Source organism: Phaethon lepturus, unplaced genomic scaffold (genome assembly GCF_000687285.1).
Source record: "Phaethon lepturus isolate BGI_N335 unplaced genomic scaffold, ASM68728v1 scaffold10219, whole genome shotgun sequence".
In the NCBI taxonomy this organism is placed as follows: Eukaryota; Metazoa; Chordata; class Aves; order Phaethontiformes; family Phaethontidae; genus Phaethon; species Phaethon lepturus.
The window spans coordinates 69,104-95,017 of NW_010562746.1; the positions used below are offsets into that span (position 1 = coordinate 69,104).

Consider the following 25,914-nt stretch of genomic DNA (forward strand, 5'->3'; position numbering starts at 1 on the left):
GTCAGGTACATTATGAAAAAAACAGGATTTTTGGTGAAATTTGGGTATGCCTGGGCTTTGTTAGATTTTCTTGGTGGGATGATTCAATCTCTCTCTCTGTAAATCAGTACTGAAAAATCCCCAGCCATTTCACTTCAGGTACCCTACGGTAAATTGAACAAGGCTCCAGAGTGACTCATGAAACAGAACAGCTCATAGCCCTGGTTAATCACAGTCTGGAAAACAAAAATACTCCAAATATTTTGTTCCCTTCCTTGTTTTTGTAAATCTCACACTGCGTGTGTGTTTGTGTGCACGTGCATGTGTGTACGGGGGGTGCGTACAGAGCGTTACCTATTCCAGGTAACAGGATTTGTAAGACATGCTAAACTGTCTGTTCCTCTGCTTCCCCAGAACTCTGCCTACTCAGTTTGTAGTCTGTATTGCACTTGTTTTGTTGGGTTTTTTTGTGATTTGTGTTGTTGGTGGTTTTTTTTTTTCTTTTTTTTTCCTTGTTTTTTTTTTTTTTTTTTTTTTTTAAAACTGGCTGGAAAACATTAACCTCTTTAGCATGAGTGTGCAGCTCTCCCTCCACCTGCTTTTTCCCTCAGCTGGCCAGGTGCCGCCTCTTATATCTTGTGCAGTTACCGAAAAAGAAAAGGAGAGGAGGGAAAAAGAAAAAAAAAAAAGAAAAAAAGAAAAGGAAAGAGAAAGAAAAAGGCACACCATGCTCCTCTGCTTTATGAGTTCTTTGTCTCCTCCGCTTCGTGTTAAGGCCTCCTGAATTCCCCGGCTCAGACCGTCGTGACCCTCATGACGAGCTCTCTGTTACTACTAGACTGACTCCTCTGTTCGTGAGGCCTCAGGTGGCTGAGTATATGCAGGATGGTGTAAGCACAGTGGTGGTCAGAGAGGGTGCCTGTGGCATGGCCGGCAGCCCGTGCCCCGCTGTCGGCTGGAGCGGAGTTAGTGGCTGTACCACCAGCGGAGGACGAGTGGGTGGTTTGGGAGGAGGGGCGCTGATTTGTCCTCGTCCCTGTCTTTTGTTCCTCCATGTCCTTTGTTTTGTCATAGTTCAGCACTTTCCACTGCTGATTGACCGCCTGCCACCGTTTAAAAATCCGGTAAACCGAGGGCCCTTCATGTATAATTAGACCTGGAGGGAAGGGGGAAAGAGATAAACAGAAACAAAACTTTAGAAAGAACCATAAACCTACCCCAGCATCCTGCCCCCAGCTAGCTGGTTAGCTCAGCTCTCCCTCAGCCGGTGTTTATTCAACGATAAATCACGTATTTTAATTACCGACTGGCAGAGCACCGGTGCTCCTGCTCTGCTGGATCCCTTTTCCCTTGAATTAAAAGGATTACAGCTTTATCTCAGCAATCAATAAACGGATCGTAAACGCGGCAGAGCGAGTTATGCTCTTAGAGCAAAACAGCATCTGTTTACCAATAGATGCCCGAGGTTTATCTGTTGCTGGACTAGTTTCGCATGCTGCATAGGCATGATTCACCGAGCTACCAGCGTGTGTTTGGAGGGGGTGTAGCTGGATCTGACGTGCCGGTGACGTTTGCTGCTCCAGCGTCATGTGCGCGCACAGCCCGAGTCTCTCCCCACACACACAGCAGCAGAGCAGACACGCACATGGAGGCCAGAGGCGGCAACTGAGCGAAAAAAGGGTCTGTCTGTGCCTGCAAATGGTTTGTCATCCCAGGCTAAGTTTTGCTCATCTGCAGAGCGGGTACCTCATCATACGTCATTGCTCCCTTCTAAGGGGAAAAACAACGCGCTTGAAAGAAAGGGCAGATGAGCTCACACCGTGCGTGCGCTAAGTGCGCGCGTAACGCGTACGTCCTGTTACCCATCTGCACGTACCCGAGCTGATGTCCGGGGGTGGCACTGGGCTGTAGGACGCCTGACTTGTAATGGTCTCTGCATTTGAAAGAGAGTGGGCAGCTCAGGCCCTTCCACCCAGCAGTTAGCTCACCTCCCAGCGGTCTCTGTCATCCTCCCCACCCTTGCAAGAGGATTGAAGGCTTAAATAATGTTAGAAATTGTTTAGATGATGACAGTGCTTGGGTGTTAAGCTCTGTTATTATTCAAGCTGCCAGGCTTTGGCTAGACCCTTTGAAAGCACCAAGTTCAGCAGTGACTGCAACACTGTGGTGTTCTCCACTGAGGCTGGAGGAAGCTGCAACATCTCATGTCAACTGGCTTAGCTGACACACTGTAATATGATTAACAAGCTTTGCTAGAGAGTGGGATTTATGCAGAATGAGGGGGGTCTGAGTCTCCTTGCTTTGCAGCAATCTGTCTGCTAGAAAAGTGCCTTTGTGTCCCATGCAACTGAAGCCAGACCAGCAGTAGGGCTGGGTGAGTTAGCACACGGATAGCTTCCTTGTTCTTCATAACGATGGCTTCACCGTTCTTGGTCAGAATCAAGATTATCAGAAACATTTCTAGCAGCTCTTGTGCCTGCCTGTTGCAAGCATATAAATCAAGAGCAAAGAACAAAAGACCCACAATAAATAAGAAGCAAAATCATGCCTAAATGAAGAGGCTGCCTCGACGAGCGATGTATGGAGAGACAGTGGTCACCACAGAATAAAGTGGTTTACGGCTATCCCTGATGAATCAAATGCTACGGCTTTACCCTCCACACACCTTTTCCAGGGTGTTCTAGTTTCTGATAAAGTTTTACTCCAGATAATTACTGGAGTAAACCTGTGCTTTATCAAAAACCAAACTATTTGAAGGTCGTACTACCCCTAGGGCTGATGTCCTCATTATTCATGAAAGGGCTGCATCCACCTGGTTTCTTAGGGTCTGCATCTGATTTTACAGAGCTTAAACCCTAGCTTCCATACAGATTGAGTTTCTAGCCTCTCTGGTTTTAATCATAACTAGAAGCCCTGCTGACTTGATCACAGATGAGCTTCAGAGGGATTCTCACAGTCACTGTAATGGGGTGCTGAGCCTGCTTACTGGTTGTAGAAGTAATTACACTGGATAGTTTAAGTATGCAGATCTGGCTATTTTGGGACAGGGAATGGCATTGGGCACTACAGTACAAGAGAGATCTTCCCTCTGGTTCCCATAGACCCCCTGAGATTGTAATCCTGTAGTGATGCCAGCTTTTCATAACCAAACACCATGATGTCATAATAGGAAAATGTGTTTTTCCTCCCTGCTTTGAAACACGGCTGAAAATTCTGACATCTTCTGATCAAAGCATCAACCATAAAAAGCAGGACTTTGGGAAAGCCTGCAGATCCAGCCAAGGAGACAGAGCTTTGAAGCAGGCCTGAAGTGGATCAGCCCATGACAAGGGACATTAGACATATATTTAAATGAGCTGTCTGATCTGTAATGAATAAATTTCCACTCTGATCAATGACAGAGCCAATGTTTCTCTGAGACCACTTTAAGCCTTGGATAGAAGAGATGAAATCGAATGTTTTCTCCTTGGCTGTAGAACATTCTCCATAGAATCAAATCCATTCTCCAAAGTATTAAACACTGAGCCAGGATTGTAAATCTATTCTTAATTACCTTATCACAAATATTTAATGCGCAGCCTGATTCAAGAGGGCTGTTTATAAAATTCTTGTTTGTTTGCCTTCTAATTATAAATGTTTATGATCTTATGCAATTAACTGTGTGATGCTGATGGATGGGTTGCTGAGTCAACTGAGCACCTGTTTTCTTAGATAATTTTGGTTTCCAAATATTTATAAAAGTACAAAATAACTTGTTTTCATCTGTGTTTACTGGGCTCTAAATTACTTATCGATTTCCCAGTGTCAAGCTCAGGAAGCTGTAAAATTAAAAAGGAACCAAGTGGAGGGGTGGGCATGGAGGCGGAAGTAACAGTGATTCATTTGCAAGAGTAAATGCCAAGAGTAAGCAAGAGTCCATCAGTCTGTATCAAGCTGCAGGACACTTCAAAACATATTTTGTCTGCCTGAGGTAACTTAGGATTTGAATTCCTGTGTTCAGCTCTGTGCGTCCCCTTCCAGAAACACCCCTTCCTCGAGGATCACTCTTGTTTACAGAGGTGAAACTTTCCAATTAAAGGCCAGACTTAAGCGGGAAATCCTTCAGTAAGAACTGTATTCAACTAGAAGTGTCCAGCTAGAAGCAATTATTCCATAAGCCAAATCCTGGGTGTGTGGGGAAGATAGCAGGTTGGTGTGAAATTCCCTCTGTGCTTTTCTCTCTTTTCAGTGCAGAAGTGTCTATATGAGAATTCCAGATGGATTCTGGTAGTGGCCTGGTCCTTTTCCACTCCTCCCAAGTTTACCTCACTCTCTTCTGCTTCACAAAATCTGTTCTCAATGGATCCTCTGTGAAAACCAACCTCTTTGGAAGGAAAATCTCTGTGAGTTTCATGCAAAATGTGTTAGTCCAGATTGTTGCTTGGTCCATGAAACCCCTTGTTTGTGGTGTTGGTGAAATGAAACTCTTATGGCAAGTTGACACTTTCCATAAGATGTTGAAGATGTGCTGTTCCCATTCACATTTTCTCATGTAGAGGCCTAGCTGGACCAGCATCAGAAGAAATTCCTTGAGCTGAAAGTTGTTGAATGCTGGAAGAAGTATTCAGGGGAACTACAATATACATTTGTCTTGTTCTTACTTCACTCTTACGTCTGTTTGTGGCCATTGATGGAAACAGGGCAGCTGGCTAGATGGAGCCTTGACCATTCTTGTATTCTTAGATGTTTCTACTTGCACTGGCTTGTGCCATGAAAAGATTTCCCAGGAGGCTCTGGAGCTGGAGACAGCCCGTATTATCTGATGGGATATTAACCTGACAGCAAAGTCTACCAAAAAAATTGCTTGCATTGCTGCATTGATGTGGCTGTGCTGTTCCCAGGACAAGACATATGATCTCTGAGCTATGGTAGGGCTAACCCAGTGTAGTGCTCTGAATTAACACATGCTGAATCTGGAACAGTGTGTACAGGAAACCACACTGATCTTTCACTGTGTTCACTCTCTCCATATATTAGCCTTTTTTGCTCTTCATCTTGTGGCTTTATTATTATTGAATCCATGCAAAGGGTCAGATCATGGTCATCCCTGTGGAGCTCTGTAGAGTCCAGGTAGGAGGGACTTGTGATTATCCTGGGTGCAGGGATTACTTCTCAGAGCTGAGAAGCTGCTTTTGTGCTTCACAGCACAGGCAAACACGGCAATACCTTGGCAATAGGTTATACCAAAATTGTACACATTGTTTACGCTGGTATCTTATGCTTCCTTTCATTTATTATACATGGGAGAGCACCCAGCACCTAACCACTGCTCTTATGCAAAACTATCACAGTAAGCGACCCAGACCCAAAGAACACAGAGCCTGGTTCCAGATTGGGTTTAAAGCAACAGGTATGCAACATCAATACAGGTTGGCTCGGCAAGGGTTGTGTCAGTGCAGTGCATGCCCACAGCATCTGGGAGAGCAAGCTGACAACCGCTGCCTCTGAGGAAAGACTTACTTCTCCCATTTATCCCCCACCCTCACTCTCATTTTCATCCAGAGCAAGAATAACTGGGCTGTTTCTCTTCCAGATGATTTAGATGCAGTCTGCAACAGAGTTAACACTGGTGAAAGAAGTTTAATTTCCATGTTCTACTGATTGCCACAGCTAACCCTGAGCTTCTGGACTCTTAAAATGCAAGAGTTAGAAAGGGAACATGACCAAGGGTGAGTATCATGGCCCAGAGGTAAGGCTTGTGTCACTGTAGGATTTCTCTGAGCCTTGCAATACCTGCCCACGCCACATCATGATCCACGTGCGCAGTCTCTGTGCAAGGAAATGCTCTTGGTGCTGAGGGTGGACACATACGGGCTGTGTGCACGTGGCCTTTTGTCTCTTGGAATTAGTTGGGACAGAGATGCATTGCTATCAGTGGGCCTGTGGCAAGACTGGCCAAAAGAGGTCCTCAGCCCAGTGGCTAGAAGGGTTGTTGGAAGAACATGGGCAAAACCCAGATGTAACAAGGACAACTGTGTTTGTGCCTCTGGATGGGCAAGGGAGGACCATCTGACGCACCATCATCCTGTGAGATTAACCCAACCGGTTGTGAGCCTCCAATTTAAGATGACTTTGGAGCAGCAATTTCCCAGAAATGACAAGCAGTCACCTTCCGCATATGGTCAGCCTCTGACATGGAGTCATCTTTTCACCAGGACTTTCAGCCCCTAATAGACTTTCCTCTTATTCCAACAATTGCCATGCATTTTCTTGAAAGAGACAGGTAAATTCTTGGGGCAAGAACTGTTTCTCCTGTTTGCCAGTAAAGAAACCACCAAAACAAGGCTTCTGCTGACAGTGAGTGAGTGGTACATCACCCCTGCACTGTCATTCACATTATCTACAGGAAGAAAAATTACAGTCCGTTCCAGCCAGTTACACTGGTCCTGCTTCTCATAAAGCCCCTGTCCTGCCACCTGAGCTGTTACCTCTTGTTTCCACCTTCAGCAGCACTTTCCCCTTCAGTTCCAAATGCAGTTTCATCTAGCCAGACTGCTGCCATGCTTTAGCCCGTTTCTGTTGCTTTCATTGCTGGGTGTCAGGGGAAGATTATGGCAGCTGTGATCAAAGCTTAATGTTTGCATCCACAGCAGCAGTGGCTCAGGCCAAGGCAAACCAGTCCTCCTGGGAGATAACACTTTCATCGCCGGGCTTTCCCTCTGTTGACATCATTGCGTATACAAACTCTTCCCTCCCTTTCTGTGAATTCTTTCAGCTTTTGTGGCAATCTCAAATTCCCCCACTTTTGTTTCCAAAGCTCCAGCAGCTCAGCCCTCACTTATCTCTAGCTCAACCCTCACTTATCTCTTTGCCTTAATCTCATCCTATGTGCTCCATCCTTAGCTGCCTTTTATCTTAAGCTAAGAACAGGAAAGTGGCTGTACTGGCTGACACAAGGGTTCTGTCTATCATAGCATCCTGCCTCCAGCAGTGGCTAAAAGTATAAAGGGTGTGAAAACAAAGCCAGAAGAGTGATATTTCCCTGATGGGCTATGCACACCTTAGAGGACATACCTAGCCACAGGTGGTCTCTTTAGGCTCAGCTATGTTCCCCAACCATAGGTTTCTAGTGTAGTACAGTAAAGTGTACTGACTTTTGCTCTGTGCTCTGCATTTGCTCGAGTTAGGCTGCCTCACCACTTCCCAAATTCTCATAGTCCCCATGAGATCACTCCACTCCAAAAAGCACTTAAGAAATAACCATGAATCTCTGCCTCACCCTGACTTCAAAAGTATCTCACAGTACGTGGGACATGAGTCACTGAGCTCCCACCGGACCCTTCCAATCCATACTGCTTTTCAGTGCAACCCCCTGTACTTTATCCCTCATCCATGATGCAAGATAGTCCTTGGTCATAAACTGGGAAAAGAGAGCCAGAGGCACCTTTTCCTGCAAATACAGGCTGGAAAAGGGACACCTGGTATCTGGCATCCCTCAACATTGTGGCAGGCTCAGTTCCAGCTGAGTATGACAAGTTCTTTAAACAATTTAGCATCTTTAAATCTTCCAGTGGCCAAGACTCAAGGCTGCAGAGCTGTGCTAGAAGAGGGTGAACCAGGGAGAGGGAGAGGTAAAGTCATAATTGAAAGTTATGTTGTGGCACCAGTGGGACTCTGCATTTGGGCTGATTTGGGAGAGGAGATGTGAACATCTAAGTTGACCAGGTAATGCCTTCTCTCTCCTCAATCCTGTTCATCATCTCCAGAACCTCTTCATTTCATCCCCCTTTTTCTGCAAGTGACCTCCCCAGGAGTGTGCAGTCCCCAGAGCAGAGGGGTGCAGAGTCAGCACTGTACACCCCACTTTGCTGATGAAACAAACTGGTATGTCACAGAATCGCTGTCTTGGGCAGTGTGACTGCCTGGTCCAGCTCGTGTTTGGGATTCTGATCTCTCCTTCCTAAGGGTAGCACTCTCCACTTCTCTTTATTCAATTCCATCTTCTTGATTTCTCCAATTTGCCAAGATCATTTCAAATGCTGATCTGATCCTCCAGAGTGTTTGCAGCCTTTCCAAGCTTGGTGTCATCTGTGAATTTTATAACAACGTTTCCTATTTCATTATCTAAGCCATTAATAAAAATATTGAAGCGAGTAGAATCCAAAACAGTCCTACTTGAAACGTGTTCGCAGTTTACAGTACACTACTGACAACTGCTGAGAAAGTAGTTTTTCGATTGGCTGTACACCCTCATTATATTTATTTAATCTAGACCACATTTCTCTGGTTTGTTTAGGCAAGTCTTAAGGAAAAGCACCAAAAGCGGTGCCCAAGTCACAGCATATCAAACTGACTGCTTCTTCCTTAGCCACTAGGACAATTATCCTCCCAAATTAGATATGGTATACTCTTGTGCTCATCAGTTGGGTAATTAAAAAGTTATTCTGATATCTTTCTATAAATCAGTTAAGCTGATTTGCTCTTCATTTCCTTGATCCTCAGTTTCTACCTTCTTTAATGATAGAGGTTATATTTAAAGTTAGTACTCTGCTTGCATTCCCTCAGCTGCCTGGCACCTCCTGCATCCTCCCCCAAGTTCCCAATGATGAAATGCTCATGGGTCAGAGACTGCTCCCGCAGCTTCCTCTGAAGTTCGTTAGGACACACTGACAAGGACAGAGCTAACTAGTCTGAATATTTTTGCGTCTGTTCTTTTCTCATTCTGCCCTGGGCTCTTTTCTCCTCATTAAAATTATTTTAGTTAAGTTTCGAAGACTGAAACAAAGGCAACATTTAACTCTTTGGCCCTTTTTGTATCAAATATTAGTTGAGCTCTTAGACCTGCCTTGTTGTGCTTCTTACTTTACATACACTTATGGACTCATTTCTTTTTGCCTTTTGTAACTCTGGATGGTCATCCTGGGGTCCAGCTCTGATGGCTCCCCATGCCTGTGTGATTTTTAGAGACTCTTCATTAGTTGCAGGCTCTTATTCTGCCTTTTGTGTGATTGCAGCTTCTCATGTTGGGTCCTCAAAAAGCTCCTGATGCAGCCTCAGTGCTCTCTTCCCACGCTTCTGAGCTTTCCCCTGCACAGGCACAGTTTGCTGTTGTGCCTTTAGTATCATCCCTTTTGGCAGCCGTGAGCGGTTCGCGGCTCTTTTATCGTTCAGATTCCCTTCCCAAGAGACACTCCCTGCTCTGGTCCCCTGAGGCGGCTGCTGCTGCTGCTTTTCTGGAGTCCATTATCCTCACTTCATACTTTTCTTCAGCTCAGGAATGCTTTCATCGCACAGTCGCGTTTCATACAAACCACTGCTACATACAGATTTTCATGGATTCTTTGCTTTCAGATGAAATCAAATAGCAAGTATAGACTGCTTCATAACTGTTACCTCTGCTTCCAAAAATACAAATTTTGCTCCCCAAAATGTTTCAAGAGCTTAGTGAACAGTCTGTCCTGCATACAGGAGAAGTCCAGTTAATGGATAACCTGGAACACCTAGTGCTGTCTTTTAGACATTTCTGGTAGTTGCAAGACACTGGACCAGTGAGCAGGATGTCTCCAGTCCACAAGACATCTAGCAAAGGTCTCCTCTGAGTAGTGCTGGAACTGTACAAGGAGGGTGTGCAAGCTGAGAAATGTCCAGCATTGAATGACATATAGCAGAAACTGAAAGTGTATTCATAATGATTAGAGCTTCAGTGAATGCTTAGCGTATGGAAAAAATAATTAGCTGATTATAATCAGGCATTTTCTTATCAATAATTGCCCATGCACATTTTTTGATATCTAAAGAACTGACTAAATATGTACAAAGCCGGGCTGTGTTTTGGCTCAGCAGCACTGGGTGGCTGCATGGCTGGACCCTGTTGAGTGCTGTTGACCACTGGGTGACATGTGCCGCCATAGAGCCTGTGGGTCTGGGGAAGACAAAACACCCCTTCTTCTGCCCATCACCCTTTAAGTCCTTTAAGTGCATTTGCTGTAATGGGGCTCCACTGGCAGGCAGCTTTCACACCGATGTGTATGCCATGCTTGGCTGTCCTCAGGCCACAGGGGCCACGACTCCAGCAAAACTAAAACTGAGCACCTCAAAAGGTGAGACCTCCATGGCCTGGGCAGAGCCCCCATCAGTGTTTGCAGAAAAGCTGCTCCCAGCTGTCTTGGGGAGGTATTTTATGGAGGTATGGACTCTTCCATTTTGGGTTAACAGCACAAAGAGGCTGGCCCCCAAGCCTTGCAACAGGCAAACCTTGTGCTTATTACAGCTTGTCTCCTCTCATGCAAGCTGGGGTTCAAGGATGGCTCTGTCTAAAGCTTCCTCAGCCCCAGGTGGGCCAAGACCCCCCAGAAAGTCAGTGAGAGCCCTTCTCCTTCCCTGCCTCCTTCGCTCCATCTGGCAGAGCACCGGAACAGCAGGTCCCAGCTGAGCGCGTGGTTACGCTACACCCCAAGCTCTCTGCAGCCATTAACACCCACCCCTAGACTCAGCAAGAACCCTGCCAGGTGGGAGATGGATCCAGTGTGTTGTCATCTCAGAGGGTGCCCACAGCTGCGGTTCCACCAGGCGAGCTATCGTGGCAGACCTTACCCCCTGCCACGCTGGGGCCGAGCGTGGGGAGCCAGGGAAAGGAGGCAGCTCTTTTACTACGGATGGGAGTGCTTGGTGTGACAGCCGGCAGCGTCTCTCCTCCAGGCAGCACTGTGATTTCGCAGGATGCTGCTGAGCTATACAGCAAGAGACAACTTCCAGGTCATGATGCTGCAGCACGTCATGAGTGCCTGTAACACAAGCATGCAGCAGCGGTTCCGGTGTGCACAGAGTGCCATGGGTTCCTCTCCCAAACAGGAGCAGTCCATCCCACATACATGGCATTTGTGGCTGGGGAAGGAAAAGCGCTTTATCCAGCGGGATGAGTGGAGAGGACAGGTAGGACTGCCTGTCATTGGGCTTGGGGAGCTGGTGGGAGCTTGGGGCAGTGTGTTGTAGGAGCATTGGGGGAGCTTTTATGGCTTCCAGGTAGATGTCAGCTTCTCTGCAAGGTGCTACCTTCATCCCAGGGCAGCCACCCTCGTTCCTGTCTTCTGCCCACCCTCATGCTCCTCTACAACACATGGGCTGGGCCCTGTAGGGCTGAGTTGGTAATGCCCCAACTGAGGGAAGACTGGCAAAATTAAGGAGCTGATGGGAGGTGTCCAAGGGACAGGAAATTCCTTTTCATTCATCACTCCCACATGGCTTCTTGTAATGGGGAAACAGCATCAGCTGTCTGCAGGATGCCATCTGTGACGGAGGAGCTGGGCTGACCCTGGGAATTGCACACTGGAAATGCCACAGTATTTTCAGCTATAAGGATAGGAGCTACCAACCACCACAATTTTCTCCTGCCCTGCCCAGATTAGCACTTTTACACCCCGCCCTGAAACTGGGACAAAAAACCCCAAACAACAAAACAAGAAATAACCACAGAAATAGGTAAAACAAAACCCAGAGAAATCCTCGCTCAGGCAATAGATAAAACATAACCCATAAGCACTCCTGTAGACTCAGTGGGCTGTGGACAGCTACAGCAAAATGGATGTTGTGCCCTTAAGGGCTCTGGTACTCCTGTGGTATTTAATTCACAGCGCACGATAAAGCAGAGGATTAAAGGGCAGTCTCTAGCTATGCAGGCAGCAATAAATGAGACTCTTCCTGGAAAAAGCAAATAAATAAATAAAGACTGGAGCTCCACCGGCAGGAGAGCCTTGCTTCTGAGTCATGCATCTCCAGATAACGGTGCCAGTATAGGACGGACAGGGCTTGGAGGCATTACCCATATAGCCCCGTGCTCTCTTCAGGTTTCCCCTCCTTGCTTTGTAGCTAGGATTATATAGACCCTCTTGGTGGCTTTTTTCCCAGATTTAAAATGGAGATGAGAACACGCCCCCACATCTTGAAAAGACTGCGCACGGGAGGTGAAAATCACTCGTCCTGTGCATGGCAGATACTCTTAGGTCTTTGAAAGAAGGGAGTAGAAAATAATTTCAAACTGGATTGAACAAAGCACTGGCCAAATGCACACTGAGTCTCTGTTTCCACACATCCCCTGACAGAAGTCCACAGAGGTGGATACTTGTGGTGAGGAGAGAAAAAGCACATGGCTTCCGTTTCACTACCCTCGCACCACGGCAGTCAGTCCTCCAGGTCTGCGTGCCGAACCTTTCCCTGCTATTGCTAATGGTACTTTGACCAAAGCGCTGCCTGTGCAGTCCTGCTGCATCCTCAGCCATTCCTGGGACATTTCTTTAAAGGCAAACCTGGGCAACAGCACTCTTTGTGTAAGGCTTGGAAATAATGGCTTCACGCTTGCTTGGGGTAAGAGTTGACGAAGTCACACTGTCCCCCAGAATGGAAGAATACATACATATTTTTGGACAGGTGAGAAAGAATGTTTCATTTGGACTCGAATATTTTTTTCATGTCGTATTCCAATTCTGACACTGAATTTAAAATACTCAGCATGAGCAGTCATCTCTAAATGCTAAATCAAAATGCTTTGTTCAATAATGATCAAAACATGACATTTGCTTATTGAAGGTGGAACTAGTGCCTCCCTCTCTGCTTTTATTAGCAAATGAAATTCTGTAAGAAAAAACGGGTAGAGTTTTCACAGTTTTTCATTTTCTAAGGGATGTGGGTCCTGTGTGAGCCTGATCCCTCCAGACTGCTTCAGCCATCCAGGTGCTCTTTCACTAACAGGAATAGGGACCAGTGAGGAGAGACAGAAAAGTGAGTACAGATCACCCTTAACAGAGCATCCCCCAGGGTAATGTAGGGCACATAGACTAAACTCATGGACCTGGAAGTGCCTCTGAAGTTGCAGGTCAGTGTGTATGTGTGTTGCAACTACTTCTACCCCCTTGCTGGAGTGAGATATGGGCATCCCTCCCCTTCACCATTCAGGAAGGCAGCCCAAGGACATGAGCCAAAAGATGCTTATAGTGCTCTTTGGCCAGCCTTTTGGTGGGATAAATGTATCCCTAGGACACAGCACAGTGCAGTCTGTTTGGCTGCTTTGTCCTCCACAGCTGTGACAAAATCTTTCATTGCAGATCCCAGAATTTCTGTGAGACTTCCAGGAACCTTACACATTAGGTGCTACAGTCTTTCCTGTCTGCTCCCCTGCAGTGTCCCTGCAGGTCTCACCCCACGTTCTCCCCTGCAGATGTCTTAATCTCTCACACAGGGGCACTATTCAAAACTAAGGAAGGTGGTAGGAGCCAAGAAGACAAGGGTCTATCATTTCTGATCTGTCACTAGCTAGGATCCCTGGGAGGGCAGAACTTTTGCCTTCCTGCTCTGGGTATACCAGGTCTTTCCACCAGAGCTGAAGACCTTTAGGGGCTGCGATACCCAGCAGAACAAATGCTGATGCAGGCTGAAAAGGGCAGGTAAGAGTTCATGTGCATTTATGGGATCCGTCAAGGCTGAGCTGAGAAGAATGAAAGCAGTGAAAGGAGTTGAGAATGGCTACGTCTCCAGCAAAGGTCTGGGTAAGAGCTGAGCCCTGTAGGACACAGAAAGGTCCGTGATGTGGCCGTGGTTGAGCAGGGTGAATTGTCTCACCTGGCATAGTAAGTGCCTGGACCTTCAGCTCTTTAGGCTTCTCCGCATTCAGCAGGTAGTGATGACTGCCCACTCCACACTGGCCCTGCCTGAGTGTCATTGCTGTGGGTTTGTACGCTGTCTGGACTGCTTCCAAGAAGCTAAAGCTCTGGCTGGACTACTGGGCACAGGATCGCTGGCATTATTTAATCTTATTGAACAACTTCTGCCAAACACTGCTTGATTGTACGGATATTGTAGGTCAAGCTCTGCCATGGGGCAGAGGGACTCAGGCTGTGGCTGCCATCACTGGGTCTTGGCTCAGGAAGAAAAGCACTGCTTCAGGTAGTAACTTCCAGGCAGAATAAGTTTAGCAAGGGAAACAAAGGGACTTGTTCCCATCAGTGAGGGAAGCCTGCACTGCTTGACCTAAGATCACCCATGAGCCTGTTTACAGTGTTCTTGCTCACAGACTGTTGCACCTGGGTCTGAAAGACGGCTGTTTGTAGGTAGCCATCCCTCCAGGAGAAGAACCAATCAGTCACTACTTTAAGAAGCAATCCCAGGACTGGATTAATGTGGCTTCATGTTAATCTCTTCTTACCTCTGCCTCTGTCTCCCTACAGAGCTGAAGACACACCAAAAGCAGCCTCATCCACTCTGCACAGGGGATGACTCCCCTGCGGTCTCATTTTTGACGATGGAGTTGACTTCTCTTGCTACTGCCACAACAGCAGGCCATGGACCACAGCCTTTCACTTCCAGGAGTAGCGTGTCTGTGGGGATGGAGGCTGTAGTAGGAGGAGCAACGTGACAGAAGGCAGTTGGAAAAACACAACCTGGCACAGAGCTGAGGACTTTTCACCCTTTACTAGACAGTACAATTTATGCAGTTGGTGCAGGAGGTCCTTACCAGCTGCCTACAGGGGAATCTCCTGCTGTGGTGTAGAAGCTGTGACAGGCAGGTGAGTGCTTCTGCCTCTGCCCATGGATGGGAACTTAACCCAGAGACACCAAGCACTTCATTCCAGCACAGGGTTTAGTGACAGGGAAGCGTCGTTCTGATTGTAACCTATCACCCTTGAAACCACAAGATGCAGTTCACAAGGTAAAAAGATTTCTTTTCCTCCTCAGAAAATGTTAATTATGTTGCCCTCGTTAAATGCTAAACACATTGATCCACTGGAGCAGAGAGCATTCATGATAAAATACATCTCCGGAGCCTTGTTGCAACAGTGGGAAACTGCATGGAGACAGATGTGGTGAAGGACTGTGGAGTTGAAAGGGCACGTGTGAAAGGCCAGGTGCTGCTCTGACTCTGTTGGAAGCCAAGCTCCTTCCCTGCAAAAAGGGAGGGGGCTCAGAGCCAGGTCCAAAGCCCGTGGCTCTTTGCTCAGCAGCGATGTGCTCGTTCTGCGGAGAGCTGCCGGAGCTGCGCTGCAGTTCAGTGGGCACATTGAGCCTCTGCAGAAATGCCCGCTGGTGAAAGCAGCACACATGCACGCACGCTGGCTGGCCCACTCTGCTCTCTTATTGAATAATCAATGCATTAGATAAAAATAGGTCCCATCTTTCAGGAGTGGAGGGGCGGCACGTCTCGGCTTCGCCAAGCATCCGCTGTTCCTGGGTTGCGGCCAAGAAGTCAGTCGGCAGACGAGCCGTGCAGTGTCGCTTCTTCTGCTGCTGGACCAGGTACGGGGCCCTCAGTGCCTGCTCTCGAGGAATGGTCTCTGCCCAGCTGCACTGGAAGCCCCACAACGCACTGTTACTGTCTCTACACCCCACTTTACAGCTGATAAATCAATGATTTGCTCGGTGATTTTTCAAGCTTGCACATTGTGGCTGAATGTACGCAAACCAGCATTCACAGTGCAAAAAAAGCGAATCGGCTGTCTGACTTTATCCCAACTGCCTGCTCTGGTGGTAGGGCCTGGATCTGGTTGCTCCAGTCAGCACTGGGCAAGAAATGCATGGACAGCATGGCAAGCAGTGCATTAAGCTGAAGGGCATGGAAGAATTCTGCACACTCTCAGGGGTCTCTTCCAAGTATGTCGAAGCCATGCACGTTTGCTGTCTGGGTTGGTCTCAGGTTTCTCCTCTGAAGACTTTTGCTGAACTTCTCTGCCTTGTGCTCTGCCTTTAAGGTGTTATCAGGCCAACGCACAGGCTTGGTGCTTCCCCAGAACTGATTCCCTACTCCTATAGCCGTTCTTTCTGCTTTGTACCTTGGAGGACTATGCAGACCTGAATGAAAACATCTTCTTTCCTTCTGAGAATCAGACCAATACAAATGACCCTGAAGACACTTGATTTCTCAGTTTCTCTTTATTTTATCGGGACTTTGACTCCTAAATCCTTTGAACGCTGAGGGCCCAAGTGACCTGGCTAGAAAACACCCTGAGGCTACCTCAGCCTGGCATTTCCTCCTCTAGGAAGCAAAGCTCATTTAAAATGAAACCGCATTAGTCTTGGCAGGAAGTTTGAATTGTGACTGTCTCAAGGAAGCTCCATTAATTACTGTTCCCACTGCACTATGAAAGATCAAATGCTGTGGATCAGTTTTAATTGGCTATTGATTTCTTATGTTATTACCTACGGTTGTGCTGAGATGCCGTCAGACATACTGGATGCTTTTGATTATTCTTGCTGGCAGCTGGGATTAAAAACAGCGGGCACACACTTCCTGATCTGTAATGGATTGCCATGGTGTGCCAACAAAAATTGTTGGCAGGATGAATGGTCCTGCTCTGCCTGTCTCTTGTGCTATTGAGCTGCAGCACAGTTACCGTTGTGAAGGCAAATACCCTCGGGGACTGGCTGCCAAGCAAAGTGAGGGAAAAGCTTCAAAGAGCAGGAGGATTTAGTGCGAAATTTCGTGGGGCTTTCAGCACCAAGGCAGAGCGACTCAGAGCAAGGACTGGGTGGGCACGGACAAAGCAAGAGTCCTCACCAGACGGTGATCCAAGGAGAGGCAGATTGGATTGCTCTTGCGTTGCTGGGGATAAGCCCCCAGCATGCCCACCCCAGGGACACCCCTGTGCGAGAGCGAGCAGGAGGGCGCACGCACGCCGTAGCAGTGACAGCCCTGCACACACCGCCTGCTAATGGCCTTCCGGAGACACGCTTCCCCCTCGGAGCCGATCTGGTGATGCCTGAGCCTAGATTGTGACATGCTCTCGTTAGCTGGCGGAGTTCCTCCTTGTTTAACAGGAGAGGGTTTCCTGTCGTCCTGACCCCAAATGACACCTTAATCTACAAACGCTGACTTTCCCTAATTGCACCTTGACAGAGAGAGAGGCAAAACCCTCCTTCCTCCTCCAAGGACTGTCATTTAATTAACAAGCAGGTGTCTCCCAGGATTTACAGCCCAGCTCTAAGCTGCTACTCTCCCTACTCAGTAACTCAGGCCTGTGAAGGCTCACTCCATTTATCTCTGCATTTCGATAACCGCATTTCTGCTAATCCCTCTCTAGGCCAGCTTTCTGGATTTACCTCTCATGGACCCATGGAGAGAGCAGTCAATCAAATGAACAGTTCTCATCTCACTTTTCATTCACTTCCTGGTTGCTGATCTGAAATGTCTGTGTTGTAGATGGCTTCATAGCAGAGCAATACCTATGTTGGCACCATTGCCAGTTTCTAGTTTAATCCAAATGTCATATCTGTTCTACAGACATGACTAGGGATAGCACACATGAAAGAGAGAGAGGGGAGAATCAGAGACATTGGGGCTGGCTGGATATCAAGAAGCATTTACTCTGTTCCTCCTTCACAAACTGGGATCATCTCTCCGCAACCTGTTCTTGACATATGTTTTCTAACAGGTTCTTAAAAAAAATCCAATATTGGAGACTCCCACAAATCCCAAGCAATCCTTTCCAGTGCTTCCTGCCCTCCTGTTAGATGTCTGAGAGCAAGGGGAAGAACAATGTTGAAAGACCATCTTGCCCATGTTGCCCAGATGGACGTAGCTTCTGGTACTTGGGGCCATACCATCTGTCCTCCTGCTTGTGAGGAGCAGATTCATTTTACTTTGGTTGTGGTTTTGTTTCCATGGTGGGTGAAGGGGTAGCAAATGGTGTCTGTCCCTTACAACTGTTTTTGTGGAGCATGCTAGGATCTAGCAAAGTCCAAAGAAAACTAGTGTATTACCGAATGTGGGTGGCTGAGAGTCAAACCCAAGACCCCTGGCTTTTGATGCATGGATGAGTAGTCTCTGAGTTAACAGCTGTTTTTTGAGAGCTCTACTTGGAGATGATCTGACTATTTTAGATCAAGTACAGCTCAAGTGACGATAGCAACAACAAAATGATCTGTGCTTAGGGACCTATACGTGCACGTGAACACTTGTGCCCTCACCTTTGACTCCACATTGGAAAGACCAGTGCTGCTATGGGATTGCCCACACAAATTGCCACAGGTATTTCCCTCTTGGCAAACTGCTACCTAAATCCCTTAATGACTTGATAGAGAGGAGATCACACAAAACAGCTGGGCAGCTGCTGACTAGGTGCATATTCCCTGTCTGATAATCTCTGCAGATTTGGTGTCTTCTCCAGCTTTGAGAGTATGAAGTGCCAGAGGAAGTGTCCTGCTGAGCACCTCCAATGACAGGGTGTGTAAACTGGCCTCCTGGACAAATGACACTGTCTACTTAATGGACATGAGACATCCAAGGACAACCGAAGTGGGAACAGGCAGGAACTACAGAGGAGCTCTGCTTCTGCATGTCTGCTCTTTAATAAATACCTTGTCTTTCAAACCTCTGCTCCTCTGCCAGTGAAAGGAAAACTTGGGGTCAAACTAGGGGAAGGAACAATTGGAATCCATACAATTAGTGTAGGACTTACAGTATAACATTCTGCTAGCTACGGCTGCCCAGTCTGCTACCAAACAATGCACAGACAATGTGTGTGTTACATTAGCTAAAAAAACCTAAGTGTAGTAGAACTGAGTGCACTTAACGTCCTGCTCTTTCCCCATCGCTGAGCATTTCTTAGTTCCTGAATCTTTCCTGCCCACCCACAGGCTGGAAAGCAAACGGGGAAGAGGGCTGGGCTGTGGAGGAGGGGACACCGAAATGCACAGACAGCACCCTGGTATTTCAAGAACTGTTGTCACTGCAATTATCCATGAGAGGTTTTATCCTGAACTTGCAGAAGTGGAACTAAAGCCCAGGGAGGAGTAACAAGAGGCTTCGGGCCATGATGGCAGTCAGGAGCAGGGCTCTGAATCTCAGGAGCTGGCTTTGCCCAGCTGTGATCAAAGACACTGCGTGAGGCTGCAAGGTTTGGGAGAAGGATAAAGAGAGGGAGAATAGCGGTTCCAGAGTGAGTAACTCACTGCGAGTCTTCTAGGGAGCTGGCATTGCTGCATCCATCACAGTTGAGCAAAGCTATAATGAATGAGGAACTAAATCCAGTTGTGGAGTTCCCTTTGATCAGCCCCTTCTGCTGGCCCGACCTGGCCTGGCCTCTCCACGGGACAGACCAGCCTTTTGGCTAGCGCTAGTGCAGCCCCCTGAAATCAGCAGGACTGGAGGGAAGTCACTCAGAGGAGAGGCCTGACCGCATCGACAGCCAGGGAGCCGCAGCTGCCTGTGAAGACCTCATCGGTTACTCGGTTCAACCTGGGCCGAGGAGAAGAGGAGGAGGAGGCAGCGGGGAGGAGAGTGGACACCAGACCTCAGCTAGCACTGCTCAGAGCTCCCTTACCCTCCACGGCAGACCCGGGAGCAGCAGCAGCTGGGATCGCAAAGGGTATTGATGCACAGTACAAGCAAGTTTTACACTGGAGCGTGGCGGGGGCGGAGGGCCGGCTGCGTGCGCATACGAGATTTTCTAGGGCAATGCGTACAAAGGCTCACATGGTCCAGAACATCATCTCTCCTGGTCGAGCATGGGTGGGCTGCCTGGCAGCACAGGCAGACATGCTGCACACAGAACAAGTGGAGCCATCTCTGGGTAGTCTCTGAGGTGCTGGGCAAGAGAAGCCGCATACAGACATGTTAACTCACTGCATCTGTAACGCTTCTCACTTGCTTTTGAGTTTGTGCAAAAGCCAGCATGCCTGGCCCACCAGGACTGCCAGCTGTGCAGGGAGGACTGTGAGCAAGGGGTTGCCCCAAGGTATGACTCAAATGTTCCTGGGAATGGGATGGCCGCTTACTCTTTGGCTGGAAAAAATCAAAGCTCCCAGCTTAGGGCATTAAGCTTAATGGTGATATCAGTGGAGATCGAAAAGGGTCTTTTTTTCTTTTCAGAGAAGGTGGAGAAGAGAAATAGAGGCCTGACCCTTAACAAAATTAATAAGAAAGAAACAAAAACCCTCAAATCTGAATCTGTTTGCCGAGTTCCCCTTCAATTCATGGCTGGTGTGGTTTTTTCTCTGCTGCATGGGAGGATTTAGCTCCTATTGACAGATGAGCTAATCAGTTCCCCTCAGCTCCTGAAGCTTTATCAAAGCCAGTTAATCATGTTACTGATGTTCGCCTGGGCCAGGGATCTCCACTTCTGTCCTCTGCCAACAAGGCAACACACATGCACACTGCACACATACAGGGATCATTTTTTTCCACTCCCAATCTCACCAACAAGAGGATGTCACCAGTGGCAATTGTGCCACCATGTAGGTGCTTCCCATCTCTCTTTCACCCGCCTTTGCCACCATTCCTTCCTGGACACATGTGGTAGCTCCACCAGCATCTTGTGGAGGAACAGGATGATGTCTACAGGCTAAGCTCACGTCTCATCAGCACAGTGGTGGCAACAGTGGGAGGAGCTGGCCTGGGTTTCAGCAGGCCCTGAGTCCTGTGCTGGAAGGATGCTGAAGCCAAAAGCCATTTGAACCCAGTTGCCAGGGTGTGCGGTCCAGACCTCTGTCCCTGCCCATGGGTCTGGTTTGCATTTGTGCCCTGATTTTACCAACCGCTGCTCTGTGATATAGTCTATCTTGCTCCTCCTGAGGGCTGAACTGGGGGCTATGCCCCCTCCCTCTGGAGTGGCCCTACCCACACAAACACAAATTCACCAAGTCAAGAGGATTGCCTTGTCGTACCGAGTTTCTGGGAGGCTCCTTCTGCCTTTATACCAGTAATGGAGGGACCCAAACATGAGGAGCTCTTTGGGACCCTCTTTGCTTCCTGGCAGGGACAATTGAACTGTTGTTATCTGGTGGCCTGTGCTTGGGTGGACACTGCTCAGGAGCATATTTGGAGTGGCTGGTGTTCACTGGACTGTTTTGGTAACCACTGCTCTTTCAGTGGCCTGCCAGGTGAGTGCCTTTTCCCATGGGTATCACCAGCTATGTTCTCCCCATCCCACAGGCCTGCACTGGGGCTGCAGCCGAAGCTCTCAGGGAGACCCTGCTGGGGCCAGGCTGCCAGCATCTGCTTTGCTGTCTGGGCTTGCTCAGTGTGGGGCAGCTTCATCCTCAGAGCTGCTCTGTACCAGCAACCTGACAGGGACCCCAGGCTGTGCCATGACCCGGGCTGGTTGGGACTTGGAGCTTCAGGGTAAGCCAAAGAAAGGGCAGCCACCCCTGTCCAGCAGAGAGATTGGGCTGGGGAGCCAAGGGGTTGCATGTAGAAGACCTTGCTGTACCCAATCATGGGGCAGTCCCTAAATTAGCTGTTCCAGAAAGGAGGAAGTTTCTTTCCCAGTGTTACTTGAAAGCCTTACACTCCCCACCCCCCCAGACCTCCCTGCTTTCCTTTTGCTCTGAAGAGAGCTTTGTTTCTCTCTGGGGTTGCTGCAGATCCCTCCACCAGCCCAGCCAAGGAGATACTCCGGGGCTGCCCAAATGAGCAGAGAGGACTGTAAAAAATGTGCTGCAAAAGCAAAGAGGAGGAAAAGATGGGGAGATTCAATCCGGGCCGAGCTCTCCACACTGTCTCCCACTCCTCTCCACGAGTGAGTGGGTGGGCAACCTCGACTGTGCCATGAGATGCGATCACCCACCTATACAGACAATGTCCATGAAGCCGTACATTCCATAGCAGATCTGGAAGAGCAGGTCCTGGCGCTGCCATTTGGCTGAAGGACTGAAGGTCGACCAGATGAGCCACGAGATACTGGCGATGAGGAAGAGGGAACCCAGGATGGCTGCTGCTATCTGAACCTTCTCAATGACTGTCAGAGAGATGGCCTGCCACTGCAAGGGGAGGCAACGGGGAGAGGAGTGGGGAAAGGGTGGAGAGAGGAAGGAAAAAGAGAAGAGATTAGTTACTTGGGGCACATCACTGTTTTACATCTTAGTGGTGGTTTTGGAGATCTCAAAGAGCATCTATGACTTATATGTGCACCTTATGCATAGATGCTTTTACTTGGTCCACATCTGGGGTGGAGCATGGCAATTGTTCAACAGTGCATGGCCCAATGTTTCCTGACAGCATTGCTGAAAAGGAAATGGGGCGGAATCCTGCATCTCACCAGGAAAACACAGAGATCCGAGGGAGGCAGGATGGACTGGGGGCAAGACACCAAAAGTAACATCCCTGTGACAGTGGGGCTGTGATAGCCATCACAAACCAGGACATTCAGTTGCTACCTCAAATGGAGGCCAGGCAGCATCCTTGGCCAGGGCATCCTATTACCATGAAAAGAAGTGTCTCAGAGAGACAAGCTTTCCTTCGGAGGCTTCCCATGTAAGCCATGAGCTGGCTCTGCGCCACTTTGTGAGATCTGACAGGATCACAGCACTAGGTAGGCTCTTGCAGCCGCAACGCACATCCCACAAAACTTGTTACAAACAACACAAGTTGCTGTGGTCAGGTTAGGTGATGACACATTCAGGCTGTGTTCCAAGGTAAATGCCGGTGTTTCTTCCTCAGAAGAAGAAAAAAATAGAAATATCTCCCCCAAATCCATTCACTATGTCAAATAGCTTTGTATAAGCTATGGTATAAATATCCTAAGCCTTGACTCCTCTCTGTCATGCAGAATAAAAGCTCCCTATCTAGATTTACACTGCTGAGAGAACTGCCCTGTAAAAACCAAGAGCAGAAATTGCTTTCTTTAACAAGACCTGGGGACATGGTCCATAGGCCCTTCTGCAAATCAGAAACCAAATGCATAAACAGGCTAGGGAGAGACAGTCTCTCCTGGCATCAAAGTATATAGGCCACCTTTAGCTCTGAGATACATGGCCTTGAAATCTCAGTGGGACTGGCAGAAGGATAAATAAAGGTGTGCTTCAACCTCCTGCAGGTATAGAGGATTCAGAGGAATTGAAAATATTTAGCCTGGATTCAGCCCAAATTCAGTGTCCCTGTGAGGTAGCACCTCTGGCAAGCCCTGAGCACCCTGCCCGTTTGTCAAACACATCCTGGGACAGCAGTCACCCATCAAGCCTTGCCCCCATCCTTTTGCAGGGCAAGAAGAGAGAGAGTTCAGTTGTTGGAACCCTCTGTAATGCCCAGGCCAGCCAGGAGTTACTAGTGTTTTTTGGGAGGTAGGGAGGCCATTGAACCCTGCTTGAAGGGCAAGAAGGACAACAGATGACTTGTGCTGGTACATGCATGCATGGCATTGCTACCAGTCTGATGACCAAACCCCTGAACCAAACACACTGCCCTGCAGAGGGCTGCCTTTGGAGAGGAACAGACAAGAGCTTCAGCCCAAGGCTAAGGTCTGCAGGTTGCAACTGGAAAAACATTGCCTGGCTTGGCTAAGAGGTGAGCTGAAGTGTCTGCTTCTGCCAGCCTTGCACCTTGGCTTACGTCCTTCAAGGCTAGACTGCCCTCAAATCATATCAGGGATGTGCAGCATCAGTTAGGTGGGTGGTACCAGCTTATTTCGTAGTTGGCCACAGAGTAGATGGCCGTAATGCTGCTGAGCAGAGAGCGAGCTTGTTCCCTGCTGAAGCAGGACTGTGATCAGCTAACTCCAACCCCCTTCCCAGGCTCCTGGGCTCAGCTAACCCCAGTCCCCTTCCTGCCATCCTCTCCAGCGGCTGGCCCAGCCGGAGGCAAACACCGAGCACGGGGGCCATTCAGTGAGCTCTTCAACAGCCCATTCCCACTCTGCTATGGCCTGACCCACTGCACGCCTCCACCAAATCCAGCCACACCAGTGGATCCTTTGTGCCATGAAGAAGTTGAGGTAGTGAACGGCCCCCTTAGGGCTGGAAGCTCGGTGGTGCCTGTCGCAACAGGAGGGTCAAGGCTAGATGCAGGGGTGCTGGAGTCCGCAGGACATGCATAGCTGTGCCACTCCTCTCCTGTCCACCAGGAGGCAAAGACCACCCAGCACCTACGGCCCCCAAATTTGTGTTCTGAGGGTGGGATCAGCAGCTCTGCTGCCTCCCGTCAGCTCTTCAGCTTCATCCTCAACAGCACCATAAGCGGATGCAGGACAAGTCGGCAACAGGTGCCATCAGCTCAGAGCTTCAGCCCTAGAGGCATGTGGTGGGGAGGGGGTTTGGGTACATGTGTGGCGTTGCACTTTCACCCCTGCAGCTTTCCCCAGACCTTGTCTCCCCTTCCACTAACTCTGGCAAACGCTGAGGGGTCGGGAGTGCAAGGAGGCCGGTGCACAGCCTGGTGCTGCGTGTGAAGGTTTTACTGCAGGTCCCTCACGCTGACCCGTGCGTGCCCGTGCCAGCCAAATCATTCTGCATCATTTCTCTCTCTCGAGGAGGTAATGGACTGGCTCCTCACCATCTGTCTGGCACACTGCAAGGCCTGTGGTGGCAACAGGTCCTTCCAAGGTAGCAATTAAAGACCAAAAGAGAAGAAGAAATTGTTTTCTGCAGCTAGCCCTGACGTGCAACTAGCACCACTGCTTTGCTGAGAGAGGGAGGCTTAAGTGTAAATACCCTCTGAAAGGGGATGTGGCTCAGAGCACCTGAGCCCTTCGGTTGGGAACAGAGAGGCTGAAGCAGAGGCAGGGACGCTGCCTGACACTGCTTAGCTGGCAGCAGCTGCTGGGAAGTTTGTGCGGCGATAATGAAGAGGCTGGAGCCGGTCAGTCGTGCCGGGGGTAGGAGACTCTCCCCTGGCATCTGGCACTAAGTGACAGTGACACACGCAGCAGCAGTCCTGACTCTGTTCAGGAGGTGGCACTGGGGTGTGATTACCCTCTGGCAAGGAGGTAAATGGGTCAGAGCTGATCACTGGGGAAAATAACTAGCTTGCAGAAGAATTTAATGTTTTCTAGAAAAAAAAAAGTCATAAATGTTGTATTTCCTCTCTGGCAACCCTGAGTATTGCAATTTAGCATGGCACATCTAGCCCAAGCCACCAATAACAGGGGTTGTTATTTTTCATCTTTTAATTCCATTTTGCTACACTTCTTAGGGCATAAGGTTTGCACAGAGAGAAGAAAAGGGGTGAGAGAGAGGATAAAGCATGTTACCCAGCGAGAGTGCAGACGGAAGGATCCAAGAGCTTTCGGAGGTGGAACATGCTGATGAATTTCAGCTGCAGGAGCTGGGCCGGATGCGTTCCCGCACTGGTGGCCTCGGTAGCCCACCTCAATCACAGCACTTTGCCTTTCAGATTTCATAACAGCCCTTCGAAAATCACCTGTTCTGCTAAACCCTCTCCCACCATCATTATGGCCAGCAGACCAGGGATTTGGTGGGTGACCCTATTGCCCTCAGTTCACCGGTAGAGCTGCAAAGAAAGGTCCCTGCAACACTGCAGAGTCCCTTTACCGGCACATCGGAAACCTCCAAAGCTCTTTGTCTGAATGCCTGGATGCAGACACAGCCACCTCCCTCCAAATATCCAGCTCAAACATTCAAGCTTTAGCAAGGTCAGAGTGTCAAGCAATCCCACCTTGTGGGGAAACACCTAAACCCGAGCCCTTCTTTCCTCAGCTGATAATGACTGTTGAGTCCCAGGTAGCCTCTGAGCTGTACTGAAATACATCTTTAACACCCAGCAGCTCATCCAGGTTGTCACATCGGAATGTGGCCTTTAGGCAGGTAGAAAGCTCTACAGATGCTCTGTCAGCACTGAACAGGGCAGAACTAAGGACTCGATGGTACCAGAAAGTCTTAAAGGCTGCTGTAGTATAACAGGAGCAGCTTTGTGAGCTCCAATGGGCTCACAATGGCTTCAGAGCATGCCCAAGCAGCTCTCTGCGATGTTTTGCCGCCCACGCTGGAAAAAGGGCTCCATCCCTCCAGACTACTCTGAAGAAATGTCCTCATTCACTCAGGAGCTGTCTGTCTGTCCTCTGCTACCATCCCCCTTGGCCATCTGCTTTGGCACACCATCCAGATGTGCACATGCAAAACACCACGCTCTCTTGGACTGATTTCCCCCAGGTTTCCCCATTTCCCCCAAATCACAAAGCTCTGCGACCCAGATGCTTCAGAAAGGGTTCCTTAGGAGCCCAGATCTCACATTTGTGGTGACCT

At 48.7% G+C, this 25,914-nt stretch overlaps 1 protein-coding gene across 1 annotated transcript in view; it reads right to left on the reverse strand.

The window, feature by feature from the left end:
* Positions 1-520: 520 nt before the first annotated feature.
* MARCH4 (membrane-associated ring finger (C3HC4) 4, E3 ubiquitin protein ligase) overlaps positions 521-25,914 on the reverse strand; it is a 34,477-nt gene continuing 9,083 nt past the window's right edge. The window contains exons 3-4 of the mRNA XM_010294376.1: positions 21,507-21,699; positions 521-1,135 (exon numbers count right to left, since the gene is read on the reverse strand). Coding sequence (XP_010292678.1) covers positions 774-1,135; positions 21,507-21,699 — 555 coding nt within the window. The 3' untranslated portion in view covers positions 521-773. The remainder of the gene's footprint in view (positions 1,136-21,506; positions 21,700-25,914) is intronic.